Below are 13,897 nucleotides of genomic sequence, written 5' to 3'. Positions count from 1 at the left end.
TCTCTGCCTCTCCCCCACCACTCCTCCCCAGCTCCGCAGATCCTCAGCCTCCCCGGCTTCATTCTCACCCTCCTTTCTGGGTCCTCTGAGGCCAACTGTGCAGGTGTCCACTCAGGCCAGACCAGCACCAGATGTGAGCATCTGGACTGGGACTCACCGTCTTGCTATGCAGGCGGGGCTCCTCTCATTTGCATAGCAACATTCGCCTCTCATTTGCATGATCTCTTCCCTCTGGGACCTGGCTGCAAAGCCCAGACACGGCTCGGCACGCTGCCCAGGCTGCTATAAAAAGGATTTCAGGTCCTCTGCGACTTCTAAACGCAGAGTGAACACGCAGAGCCCGCCCTCCCACCTACCTAACTCCGTCCCGGCCAACCCAGAGTGCCTGAGGGCAGCTAGCTGCTGCGCTTCCTTAGGGGCAAGCCGAGGCGCTCAGACTTGACTTGTCTATTGGGTCCAGTCCTCGCACGCAGGGAACGGGGTAAAGAGAAGTGGGATCCGGGCTCGGACGCCAGTGACCGCTCTCCCCGCTGGAACAGACCCAGCTCGGCCGGGTTGCAGCATGACTCTGTGGAACGGTGTGCTGCCCTTCTACCCTCAGCCCCGGCATGCCGCCGGCATCAGCGTCCCGCTACTCATTGTCATTCTGGTGTTCTTGGCCTTGGCTGCCAGCTTCCTACTCATCTTACCCGGGATTCGTGGCCACTCGGTAAGGGGGTACTAGAAGCTTGGGTATGGGGGTGGAGGGCGTCAAGGACAGCATGTCTCTGGAGGACAGGACAGTTAAGACGGCAGCAAGATCTTCCGTGAATAGTCAAACTGAAGCACTGAACCAGACAGGTGGAGCATAGCCAGAAGTCTGGCCCAGCAAGCACCCCTTCCCAAGGTTAGGGAGAGGTCCCATACAAGACATCCAGAGGCTGACCCCAGCTGGAACATTCAGGAGGCTGCTGCAGAGAGTGGGTGCCCAGTCCAGTAATCCTGGGGCCAGTTCTAGTCTTCACGTACTGCAGGGGTCTCCTGCCTCTCCTCAGGCTGCACCTCCACTCCCATACCACTCCCATCCCGACCTCAGGTGATGACCTTCTGGCCAAGAGGACAGAAACCAGCAACTCATACTGCTGTGTTTCACCTGTGCACTGGGTTGAGTCATGTGTGTGGGAGCCCCCATCCTAATGACAGATTTCTCCACAGAAATTTCTTCGAAGTTGTAGCAGACTGGGCACTTTTTCTTAGATTCCCTCCTCTCCCAGAACCTAAGTTGTCTGTTTTTCAAGTCTAGGAGGACCTAGCCTCCCTGAGTCTTGTGTTGGTTTTCTGGGAAACTGGCACACCTAGTAATATCTGAGAGGTTATGTTCGCACCTCCTCTACTTGGTGACCAGACCTTGAGGCCTCCCTCTCCTGAGGGAGGTGATCACTGCCTGCCTAGCACTTCTGGACTCACTGAGCCTCATCATGGCAGTGACCCAAGCAGGAGGTGGGACCAGGACTAGGAGTCAGATATCTAGAGAGGAAGGGGGATGAAGGTGGTGGGAGGGCACCAGATAGAGACAGCCCAGTTGCAGGGTGGACTGGAAAATGGGGCTGGGAGGCAGAATCATGCAGCCAGAAAACATTAGAAAATGCCAGTGGCTCAGAGGGACTTGCATGACTTGACTTCAGCCTTTAAAGGTCAGGAATGTAACTGGGAGAAGTGGGCAAGAGAGGGAAGTTGCAGAAGCACTAAAGGCCCGGGTGGCATGGGGTCAAGGGAGAGCTTGGGGACTCTGGTTGGGCAGTACCCAGGCCTGACCCAGTTCCTGTTCCTGCAGCGCTGGTTCTGGTTGGTGAGAGTTCTCCTCAGCCTGTTCATAGGAGCAGAAATTGTGGGTGAGTGTGTGATGCAGCGGAGTGGGAGAGGACCTGGGGTGAGGAAGGATGTGGCCTGAGGGCACCTGGGAAAATGGAGAACCGGGGATGGGTTCCCGCTCCCTCTTCCCATTCTCTTTCTAGTGCCCACTCTTCCACCCTTACCGTGTATATCCCTTTGGACTCCTAGACCCCCCCATCTCTGTTCAGTGTCCCAACTCCCATCACCACGCTCCCAATCCTATCTCCCCAATCTTCTCCCTAATCTTTCCCCTCCCCCACGGTTTGCCTCTCCCCACAGCGGTACACTTCAGCGCAGAATGGTCAGTGGGCAGAGTTAGCACCAATACATCCTACAAGGCCTTCAGTGCGGCACGCGTCCGAGCCCACGTCGGTCTGCACGTGGGCCTGGAGGGCGTGAATGTTACACTCACAGGTGAGGAGCTGCGGCGAAGTGAACCCCTGAGGTTGGCAGACACCATGGTTGGGGGTGTGTGGCAGGCAGGGGCAGCTGGAGGACCTGTGAGGACAGCTCCCACAAGCTCATATAGAATAGCTTTTGGCTCTCATTGATTTGTGTTTTCCCCAACCGCTGCCAAACCTACTTCTCTCAAGATTCTCACTTTCCTATCCGAATCCGCTTAGTTGCCCGGTCCTCGCTGTACGCAGCCGGGTGACGCCGCCGCCCTCCGCAGGGAACCCAGTGCAGCAGTTGAACGAGACCATCGACTACAACGAGCAGTTCATTTGGCGGATGGGCGAAAACTATGCTGGGGCGTACACGGAGGCACTGCAGAAGGGGCTGCCGGATCCAGTTCTCTATCTGGCGGAGAAGTTCACTCCGAGCAGCCCCTGCGGGGTTTACCGCCAATACCGCTTGGCGGGACACTACGCCTCGGCCACGCTGTGGTGAGCGCGGAAAGAAGACACTTTGCGTGCTTGGGCGCGCGCGTGCGTGTGTGTATGTGGCGGGGGTCGGGGTGGGGGCATGTGAGGCGGAGGATGTGAGCTACAGTTACAGCCCGACGCGCTTGGGGTGAGAGTTGCCGCCTCGCGCGCAGATGGTCACGAGGTCCGTACAGACCGTGGGAATCCGAAGAGACCCAGCAATGGCTGGGCGCCGGCTACTCCCCTCCAGTGTTTCCCTGCGTCTCCGCCATCCCAGCCCCGGGCTTTTGTTCTGGGGCCGGGATGTAGGGGAGGCGAGCCCGTGGGAACCCGGGCGGGCTGGGGTAATCCGGCTCACAGCTCCGCTGGTCCCCTCCCCGCAGGGTGGCGTTCTGCTTCTGGCTCCTCTCCAACGTGCTGCTCTCCATGCCGGTCCCGCACTACGGAGGCCTGGCTCTCCTGATCACCGGCGCCTTCGCACTCTTCTCCGTCTTCGCCTTCGCCTCCATCTCCAGCGTGACTCTCTGCCAGCTCCGCCTTGGCTCCTCCGAGCTCACCACTCACTACGGTGCCGCCTTTTGGATCACGTTGGCCACGGGTGAGGACCGAGGGAACCGGCCCCCGGGCGTCTGGGGGCAGAGACGAGATTTATCCCAGCGTGCGCTTTCCGATTTGCAAAATGAGTTCACGTATATTATCTAATTTGCCCCTCTCAATAGTTCGTAGAGGCAGGCACTGTTGTGCCTATTTTACAGAGGAGGGGAAGGGAGTTCGGAAGGGTTCGGTATCTTGCCCCAGTGGCGTGCGAACCCGTGTATCAGGTATGCCATATTAGAGGTCTTTCCGTGTTGGGTGTGTCTGGGGAGGAAACGCAAATACCTCCAATAGATGGAGACGGGCGGCCGGGTTCTGGAGCCCTGACCGCCCTCTTTACCCGCGACTGCGCTAACGCAGGCATCCTGTGCCTCCTCCTCGGAGTGGCGGTGCTGAGTCTCCACTACGCTCGGACCAACGCTCTTCGCACCTTCTTGGATGGAAGCGTCAAGGGCCTCGAAAGTCAGGCGAAAGGGAGCTCTCCTCTCATCCTCAACAACCCACTGCATAAGCAGTTCTGGGCCTCAGACTTAACCATCAGTACTAAACTGTGAAAGGGACTCAACCTCGGACTACTACTCTGCCTTGGTGCCCCGCAGGCTGGGGAGCAGTGCCCACCGGGCCTGGGGAGCTCCGGGAGGGCACTGCGCTGGAGGCGTGGGGGTGAAAGGCCGGTGGCCTCAGATGTGCCGCCTGCACCCGGGAAAGAGTCTCCCAGGGTGAGCTGTAAATAAACTTTCTTCTTCTTCTTTTCTTTTTTTTTTTTTTAAACTTTCTCCCATTATTTTCCATGGCTTTTCGAGACTTTTTGGGATACAAGCTCTGGGGAGACTTCCCTGGGTTGGAGGCAGCCTAGTACACTCTTTCTCTGCTTTGCCACAGACGCCGGCTTCTCTGTGTCTGAAGAAAGCAGAGTAACCGGGGAAAGGGTCTGGGAGAGGGTGCCCTCTAGTGAGCCCAGAGAAGAACCAATCAGAGCCTGCATCTTCCTGAGCTGCTCCAAGTGGATGGTAGCAGTGACCAGGCAGGTCATTCCCCCGCACCTCCACCCCCGCTGGCCCTGTGGGATCCCCCTCTGCTGGCCCAGCTGAGGGGGCTAAGAAGAAATGGCATTTTGGAGTTTATTCACTAGCTTCACTTTATTCATTAAAGGGGTGGTGTCTGAGGGCCGAGGTAAATGTCAGCAAGGCATAAAGCTGTAAATCCCAGGATTGTTTGTTTGTTTGTTTTAGGTCCTTGGCAAGTCCTACAGTCTTATGCGGCAAATTTGAGAACTGAAGCTCAGAGAGAATGGGGCACAATCGGTTAATATTAGATCTAGAACAAGAAGTTTGGTCTCTCCTCCCTCGCAGTATGTTCATTGTACCAAGAGATCACACAAGCTGGGGAAGTGAAGGGAGAACAAAAGGGAGCCAGGAAAAAGGAAAACAAGAGATGCAGAGGGATAAGAGGGAACACGGGAGAATCGCACTGTAAGCCCCCCGTACACGTATGTCATCATGTGGGTGGAGCTGGGTTTCAGTAAACGGCACCTCGAAGAGGCAAAGCCCCAAGGGGGGGCAGGGTAGCTGGGCAGAAGGAGGGGCAGCCCCTGCCTGGTCTCATCACGCATGGCAGCAGGGTTTATGGCCAACATCTGCCTTAGAGCTTTTTGTTTTGTTTCATGTTTTAACATCAATAGGTAGAGCCTCTTTTCCTACTCCACCTACACATTGGGGCTGGGAACCTGATACAACCCATCCTGCAGGCAGTTCTGGTGGTTTTTGGGGGAGCTCCCAGTGAAGTCTGGAGCCAGATTGGAAGTCTGGGTGGCCACCAGGGAGATGAACTTTCCAGGGCACAGTCAGACTCCTCACAAGGCACCTCAGAGGAAGCCTCTGACAGAGGAATGTCCTGGGGCTTGGGACTCTCAGCTGTGCACCTGTAGCGAGGGCTCAGGGGTCCCCCTTCCTCAGGATCCCACTCCAGGACAGGGTCCTCTCCCACACTGGCTGAAGAAAGCCTGCAGCCTGTGGGCCACCACCATGGCCAGGCCCAGCAGCACACAGAGCAGTCCTGGGGATGAGGCAACAAGTATCCCGCCTTAGTGATAGTAACACCTTCCCAAGGACATCTTCTGCTAAGAGCATTAGGACACCTCTTAAGGGAAGCCTATCGTCCCTGCTTCAGGGCAACTTAGGCTCCGAGAAGTGACTGGCATAGGGTCATATGGCTGATGTGGCTCTGTTGCTCTGAGTTTTTGGACTCTAAACCCAGTGCTCCTTCAATTACATCCCAGGAGAGAGAGAGAGAGAGAGAGAGGGAGAGAGAGAGAGAGAGAACTCTGAAAACAGAGAACTCTGAAAACAGAGAAACCCTGGGGGGAGGGCAGGACACAGTGGGACAGGAGAGGACAATAAAACTGCAGGGCAATTTAAGGCTATGTGAAATAGGCACAGAGAAGTGTTCTAGGAATGGGGGACACAGAGAAGAGTGTTTGGGGGAAGGGGGGACATGAGATCGGAAGATCTGGGGAAGAGCTGGGTGAAGACAGAGTTAAGGGATGAGGGACATGACAGAGACAGAGATAAGACACAGGGGAGTAGGGATATATGAGGAGGGAGGGGCTGTGGGTCTGAGAAGGGGAAACCCAGCGATGAGTGATCTAAGACGGAGGGGGCTCTAAAGAGGGGAAAGGTCCCCAGAAGTGCCTCCCGGTCCCTGGAGGCAGACGCTCAACCCCACGGACCTGACGGGCCCCAGCCCTGAGTCCTCCCATCCCTGCCTTCAGGATTGGGCCTCACCTGTGGTCAATGTGATCCAGAAGGCAGGCCCACGGTGAGTGTGCAGTGTGGCAGTGCCCAAGCGTAGGGGACAGGGCGGGGTGAGTGACATGGCCGTGGAGAAGAAGAGCAGTCCCAACAGCTGGAAGACACCCGTGGCCAGCAGCACGTGGCCACCATAGACCAGCACAGGCATGGACAGCATCACATCCGCCAGCAGCCAGCAGAGGAATGCCACCCTGGAGAGCCACGACCTGGGGAAGGCTGGCCCAGGCACCTCTACCTTGTTTGGGGTGAACTATCTGGAGGGGTCCAGGTGGAGGCTCAGGGACCCAAGGACACCCCAAAGAGGTGAGGTAGGGATTCCTGCCTGTGGGCTTCCCAACCAAGCACCGTGGTGACTTGTGCCAGACTGTCCCACTAGGGGTCTCCACATGAGTTGGGGAGAGATGGGTAGAAACCCCACTCCTGGGTCTAGGCCAGCAGGGCCTCCGTCCCACCCTCACCACAGTGTGGCCGAGGTGTAGTGTCCCGCCAGGTGGTACTGGCCATGCAGGCCACATGGGCTGTGTGGGGTGAACTTCTCGGCCAGGTAGAGCACGGGGTCTGGCAGCCCCTTCTCCAATGCCTTTGCATACTCCTCGGCGTAGTTCTCCCCCAGGCGCCAGGTGAACTCCTTGTTGTAAACCGCCAGTCTCGTTCAGCTGCTGCACTGGGGTCCCTGGGGAATGGAGCAGCTGTGCTCAGCAGGGACCCGAGGGCCAGAGTGGGTATTTACCGGGGCAGAGGCTTATCACACTGGAAGAGGGCCAGGCTCTGGTCTCAAGTGAGAGAAGGCAGCTTCTGAGGCCTGAGAACTTCCCTTCCTACCTCCCCCGGCCCGGATCCTAGAGCTCTTTAGACCACACGAAACATAGACCCCAAAGCCACAGAGCAGAGGCTTTCCCTTCCTCCCAGGCAAGAGCCCTCCCTCACCTGTGAGTGTGATGTTGACTCCTCCCAGCCCAATCTGCAGCCCAACAGCGGTGCTGATCCATTCGGAACTGAAGGCGTTGTATGATGTGTTGGTGCTGACCTGGCCCACAGACCACTCAGAACTGAAATTCATGGCTGGGGTTGGGGAGTTTGATGTTCAGGCACTCAGGGAGGTCTGTGCATTGCTGGGTTAGTCAGAGGGAGAGCTGCAAGGGGACCATGTCAGTTTTGCTCATAGTTGTGTATCCATTAACCCGCCTAGGGCCTGGCTCACGGTAAGTTTGCCAACAATAGGTATGGGATGAATAAATGGGTCAGAACCTAATATCTCCCCTGGTCATAATCCTCTTCCCCTTGTCCCCCCTTCCTCCCCCCATATAGGGAGAGCTACTCAAGCAGTTGGGGCAGGAAACATTAACATAATAAACCATGCTGGGCAAACACAGAGAACTTCAACATAGAGACTTTCTATGTTTCCTATCGCCTAATCCCCAAAGCAAAGCAAGCAGCCCTCCACCATTCTCTCCCTCCAGGCTCTGTAGACCCTGTCCCCAAAGGCATTCATTTTGACCTGCTTTCCTCTGAATAAAAGTGTTAGGAAGGTTGGAGAGATGCATCCAGGAGGCTTGCACCTGTCAGGGCAATGGTAGATGTGAGGGGATAAGGCCAGGGTGAGGGAGGCGTGTGGGCAGGGAGGTCTAGAATCCCACCCTGAAGCAGAGCCTCTGTGAGGGAGCCAGCATAGAAGAGATGGGATGCAGGCAGCTGCCCAAGTCAGCTGCACTCCACACTCACCCAGGACCACAGCCCCAATGAATAAGCTGGTCACTACTCACAGGTTCCAGAACAGCCTCTGCATCACAGGGTGGGTGGGTTTAGGATGGAGCACCCTCCTTCCAAATCCACCCTTTCTCTTTCCAGACTTGGGAAGGGTGTTCTAAAACTGAGGTCACTCGGTCACCTGAGATCAAAGTGCCTGGCCCATAATAGATACTCAGTAATTACTGTTGAATCAATGAGCAGGGAGCTCTCTGCTGGGAGGGTGAGTGACGCTTTCTCGGGACTAGAATCTCTTTCCAGAATCTGACTGCAATCAGAAAGTCTGGCCCCCTCACCTCGAGGCCGAGGTCTCTCTGGGGCTGGGGTCTCCAGGGCTGGTTTTGTTTCTCACCATCTTGCCCTGAATGCCTGGCAGGATGATGATGAAGGTGACCAGTGAAGTCAGAAAGACAGCGATGATGACGGCCAAGGTGGTGACCATTGGGAAGTTCGGCTTGGGGCCAGCGTAGAAGGGGAATGTGTGTCCCAAAGCAGCCATTTTGGTGGGGTTGTTCAGGGGAGGTGGATGCTCTACAACAACAGTAGGTGTTTACTGAGCGCCCTCTATGTGCCACACACTGTTCTTGGTGCTGGAGACCCAGCAGAGGATAAACCAGACACTTCTCTGGTGCTCACCAGACGCCACTGTTACTGCCATTTCCGCTACCCCTCAGCGATCCATCTCCCCATGTTTTAGCTGTGAGAGAATAAGGGTCTTGGCAATCAGTCTCTGTCGCTCCATGCTCCCTTGCTAACCCCCAGGTCCCCTAAACCAGTGCCACCACTACCCTCGAGGCTTCTCTGCTTCCTCTGGGACTGTCTTAAGAAACGTAATTCTCTTTTATCTCCCTCAGGCCTCCAGCACAAGCAGACGGATCACAGAACATAGAAAGAGCTATATTTTCTGTCAAGAGAAGGCATAAGCCTGAAAGATGGTACAGATTACAAAAAGGTTGGCTTTCCTCCTCAGTCCCCAAAGAACAAAGACAAGATAGCTCTGCTAAGTACATAATCCAATTACGTCATCAGAGGGCTGATTCCCAGACCTGGCACTGCCCAGGCTGGTCTGACAAGCTTTCTCGGGCTTGTCTGGCTCCTGTTCTGGCAACTCGAGAGCGATCGAGCTGAACTGAGCTCACCTCAATAAGCACTGAAGGAGCCTGCCCTCCACTAGGGCACAGTGCTGGGGCCAGATGTCCTTCTGCCCCACACATCATCCACAGCAGCCTTCCTCCTTGATTTAAATTCCTAGGCTTCATTTCAGGTCAAACCCTGGCTTAGCTCTTTTCTGTCTGTCCCCTGATCTCAGAGCTATCTTGGCTGTAGTTTGCCTCTTTGCAGACAGGATATTGGGGAAATGGCACCTACATTTACTATGTTTTGTTAAATCCAGACAGAATGATTGCAAGACATGCTATTATTTTAAGTACCACAAAGAAAGAAAGAGGAAAAAACACTGCCAATTAAACAATGACAGCCATCGCTGGTAAAACGCACCTCAGTTTCAGAGATGTCAAAATGTGAAAAAAAAATGCATCTTACAATCAACGAACCCAGCTCTGCTCATTTCCCTGTGTATAATCTGTACTGGGGCCTTGGTACCCAGGAGGCTCCATAAGTTACAGTCTGACCAGGTAGTGTCTTAAGTGATACAGTGAAAGAATAAGCTTAGAAGTTTAGCAGCTCTGTGTTTGAATTCTGCCTTTGCCACTTCAAGTTACAGAGACTTGGGTGTATTTTAAAAATAGGGATGATGATGATAAGGTATACTTCATAGGGTCATTGTGAATATGAAACAAGATTGTGTCTGTAAAGTGTTAAGAATAGTACCTGGAACAGAATAATATTCATAAATGGAAGCCACCAGATTGGGAAGGAGGGGACATTTCATTACTCCATTTATCTCTTTCACCAATCCTTCTTAGTGGGAACCCTGGGCAGGAATCAGTTCTGGGTCTAGTTCTAGTTCTTCACTGACTGATTTTTTTTTCTTTTCTTTTTAAATTTTTTTGGCCACACTGCATGGCATGTGGGATCTTAGTTCCCAGACCAGGGATTGAACCTGCACCCCTGCATTGGAATCGTGGGGTCTTAACCATTGGACCGACAGGAAAGTCCCATTCACTGACTGATTTTATAACTGGACAGGCAAATGACAACCTCCCTGTTTCTTGGCTTCCTCATCTGCAGTTGGATATGATGATCTCCAGGACCCATTCTAGTTCTAAATTCTGTGATTCTCTATGACACATCGTAGCTCCCAACCTCTCTCTCTCCTTCTAGGCTGGCCACCTCCTGGTGCTGTCTCTGGGGGGGTAGCATGGTATCACGCAGAGACAAAGAGACAGTTTAAACATTTAATTCTGTCTTTTGGGCAAGTGAAATAAACGCTGTCTCAGTTTTAACATGAAGTTTTGCTTTTTTTCCTTAACTCTTCAACTCTCCCATTCCAGAGGAATGTGTATCTCCTTTCTTCTTGGGCTCTGACTCCATTCCTGCCTGACTTCACCACCACCTTTCTCATCAGTTCTCCCCCTTTCTCTTGGTGACTTTTCAGCTTCTCTTTCTCTGCTGGCTCTTTCTCTCAAGGATATGCTTACATTTCTCCCATCTTAAGAACACAAAGAAAAGGAACTCTTTCTCTTGACCTTTTGGGTCCCCTCCAGCTACTATCTTATGCCACTCTCTCCCTTTCACAGCCAGGCTTTTGGGAAGAATAGTCTATGTATGTCCACTGCCTTATTTCCTCAGTGAACCTGGCTTCTTCCCATCCCCAGCTTCTCTCCTTTAGGTTACCAAGCGGTAAATCTAAAGGGAAATGTTCACTTTTCATCATTCTTGATCTCTCTATAGTAATTCCTCTTTCTTCAGGCTTCCTCCCTGGGCCTCCATGACACCACGTTCTCCTGGGTCTCCTACCTTTGGCCAACACTTCTGTGGCTCCTTTGCTAGTTCTTTCTCCCCTCTTAAACATTTATGCTCCCTAGGATTCTGTCTTGACTCTCTTCTTCCAGCACTCTTCATGATTCCCTCGGCAAGTTCATCCATTCCCATGGCTGATGCTTCTCAAATCTATGTCTCCACATAGACCCCCTACTTGGGCTCCAAACACAGAAGGGCCAGCTATACTCTGGACATTTCACTTGGCTGTTCCACGGATGCCTTGGATTTAACAGGTCCCAAACTGAATTCACTGTCTCCACTCTGCTTTTTCTTCTGTTTTATTTGTCTCTTTGGTGGCATCACCACCTCATCAATCAAATAAGCCAGAGAGCTGAACCATCTTACCTCCTAAATATTTCTTGAAACCACCCAGGCATTTCCTTCCCTACTGCCTCTGCCCTAATTCAGCCTCATCCTATCTGGCCCGGTGCCACAACAATTCTTCTAACAAGCAAATATAATCATTTCACTTCTTCGCTCTGGGTTAAGTCTAATCTTCTCACCATCACATGCAAAGTCCTTTGTGATCTGGTCCCACCTGCACTTCCATCTCCATCTTTTGTGCAATCTAATCTCTAGCCATACTAAACTACTGGCCTCTCCTTGAATCTGACACGCTCTTTCAAGCCTTCGTGCCTTTGTATATGCTATTTCCTCTGTCTGGAATGCTCTTACTCCCATGGCAAACTCTTCACCCATCAAGTCTCAGCTTGTGTTACCACCTCTGTGAAGTTTCCTCTGACGTCATCAGGCCAGGGTAGATGTCCCCACCTCTAATGTTCTGACTGCATTTTGAACATACCTTCACAATCACAATAATTACACTGCACTCTAACTGTTTGAACGTTTAGAACCCAGTAGCTTCTAATCTCCTAAAGGGCGACGACTTCGTCTTTCCATCTTTGCATCCCCTGCATGCAGCATATACTTACCAATCAGTCTGTGGATGGAATGGATGAATATATGAATGAACGAGTCCCTATCCCTGCGAGAGGCATCTTCTGTTTTGCACACAAGAGGGAGCTATGCTCCCTCACGGCCCTCTATCATAATCATTCAACATTAACTATCACCAATATAGGGCTAAGGACTGGACAGGAAGGGATTTGGCCAACGCTGTCAATTTTTAGTGCTTTCACAAAATTTTCAGAAAGCCTCTTCCAACAGTTGCAGTCTCCAAAGCATGAATGTTCATGTTTAATTGAATTTGAAACATAAATTTCAACTCCAGCTGAAGATAAGTAAGAATCTGAGGATTAAATTATTTTGTAAAATATGTGATAGTGATACTTTTTAATATTTATTTTATTTTATTATTTATTTGGCTGCGCCAGGTCTCAGTTGCGGCATGTGGGATCCTTTTAGTTGCAGCATGCAGGCTCTTAGTTGCGGCATGCGTGTGGGATCTAGTTCCTTGACCAGGCATCAAACCCGGGCCCCCTGCATTGGGAGCGTGGAGTCTTAACCACTGGACCACCAAGGAAATCCCAGTGATACTTATTTTAAAGCAGATATTTATTGGTCTAAGAATTTTTTATTTATGACACCTAGACTGAAGCCATTACAATTTTGATGGAAGGCTATATGATTTAGGAAAGGCTATAAAATGTAGAATATCTTGGTTAACATAGGAAGATAAAGCAAGTCTGAATACATAGTATTCAAGTAAGAGTAAATGTTATATGCTGGAATTTCAAAAACAAATATTTGCAACATAGGCAAATAATAAAGGTGCAATGTATTAGCATTATTCCTGCATTTATTTCAAAGAGAGGTTATAAAATATTTTATAAGAATGGCTCATCTCTATTAACATGATGATTCAAAGAAACACTAACGAAAGGGTTTCTGTATCTTAAGTACAGAAGAACATGTTAACTTATCTCCAATTCTCCAAAACATTAAAATTGACTAAAGCAAAAAGACAGTTGGTGATTAAAACTTACCTTAATTCCTTCTTGTTCAGTTTAATGAATTAGGTCTTCTTTAATCTACATTGCCCAATTTAAAGTTAATTTTTATTGACCCTGATCCTAATTTGGTTTTAATTATTAAGCTAAGAGGCCTCCTGCATGAAGAGGTGGGACTGAAATGAAAAGTTCCCACACCCAATAATCTTGCTTTTCCCACAAAGCTTGTAGTTTCCCTTGGGAACATCTTCCTCCCTGGCTTGCCAAGGAGGGTCTGACACTAGAATTTTTCTAATCTGAGAGAAATCTCATGTCAATCTTCACTCCACCACTTCTCCCCTAGCTGACTACCATGATTGTTATATTGATATAAATATATACTAATATAAATAAGCACAGGATACAGTCAGACATACACCTGCAGGTTCTTATAAGCAGAAATACAGACACAAGAAGGAAGGAGTTCCCAGTAACAGACATCTAGACACAAAAATGCTGCATCAGAGGCTCCTGTGACAAAACTGAGGTGCTTTCTCACAGGGTGAGCCAATCCCTACACTTTGGGGGTTCTCCTTTCTCACCTGGCCTGGAAAGGTAAGGGACACCTTTTCCCTTTCTGAACTCCCTTGAAATACTAAAGCATTTCTCATACTCAGTTGCATTTCAGATACAGTTACCCATTCCTTACCTACCACAGAAGTGGGGTTCCTGTGTGTGTATGAGGGATGGCCAAGAAATAAAGCTACAATCTTTTAAGGAAATATAGCCTAGTACAAGCTCCAGACTTCAGCATTCGAAGTTCTTATGTACTTTCTTAATGCTCTGTGGCCTCTGGTAACTTCACAGGGATTTCTTCTGAAGTCTTCCCCTGACTGCCTTCCCCTTCTTCTAGAACCCATAAAGACTACTAATTCTCTACAAAGGGGGAGTGAGTGACATGCCTGGAGTTGCCAAGAGCTCTTATTGGTGATACAGACCTACTAGAATGTGATGGTTTATTTCTCTGGTTAGGGTGGACCCCATTCAAAGTTTACGGCTCTGGATGGCTAAGAGGACCCTGTCCAGAACTCCTGTCCCAGTCTCTTTTCTTCAAGAAGGTGTGTGGGCGTGTGTATGTGTGCTTTTGCACCAAAGTAGGAGTTAAGTGGAGAAAGAG

At 51.2% G+C, this 13,897-nt stretch overlaps 2 protein-coding genes across 2 annotated transcripts; one reads left to right on the top strand and one right to left on the bottom strand.

Annotated features, from left to right (window-relative positions):
* Positions 1-562: 562 nt before the first annotated feature.
* On the top strand, positions 563-4,073 carry DUOXA2 (dual oxidase maturation factor 2; the record flags this gene model as incomplete). The annotated part of the gene is made up of 6 exons (XM_079699857.1): positions 563-709; positions 1,814-1,871; positions 2,152-2,286; positions 2,546-2,759; positions 3,122-3,336; positions 3,693-4,073. 6 exons carry the CDS (start codon positions 563-565, stop codon positions 3,884-3,886), a joined length of 963 nt encoding a protein of 320 aa, XP_079555983.1. The 3' UTR covers positions 3,887-4,073.
* A 964-nt stretch (positions 4,074-5,037) lies between these two features.
* LOC307049571 (dual oxidase maturation factor 1-like) lies at positions 5,038-13,534 on the bottom strand (the record flags this gene model as incomplete). Its single annotated transcript, XM_079699123.1, is given in 11 exon segments — positions 5,038-5,117; positions 5,162-5,319; positions 5,321-5,387; positions 6,116-6,333; positions 6,601-6,785; positions 6,787-6,815; positions 7,070-7,204; positions 7,865-7,901; positions 7,905-7,922; positions 8,241-8,441; positions 13,437-13,534. Coding segments are annotated over 10 exon segments (1,074 nt in total). The 5' UTR covers positions 8,388-8,441; positions 13,437-13,534.
* Between the last annotated feature and the right edge of the window lie 363 nt (positions 13,535-13,897).

Source organism: Hyperoodon ampullatus, assembly GCF_949752795.1.
Source record: "Hyperoodon ampullatus genome assembly, chromosome: 3".
NCBI lineage: Eukaryota > Metazoa > Chordata > Mammalia > Artiodactyla > Ziphiidae > Hyperoodon > Hyperoodon ampullatus.
This window is presented reverse-complemented; position numbering and strand designations above follow the sequence as displayed.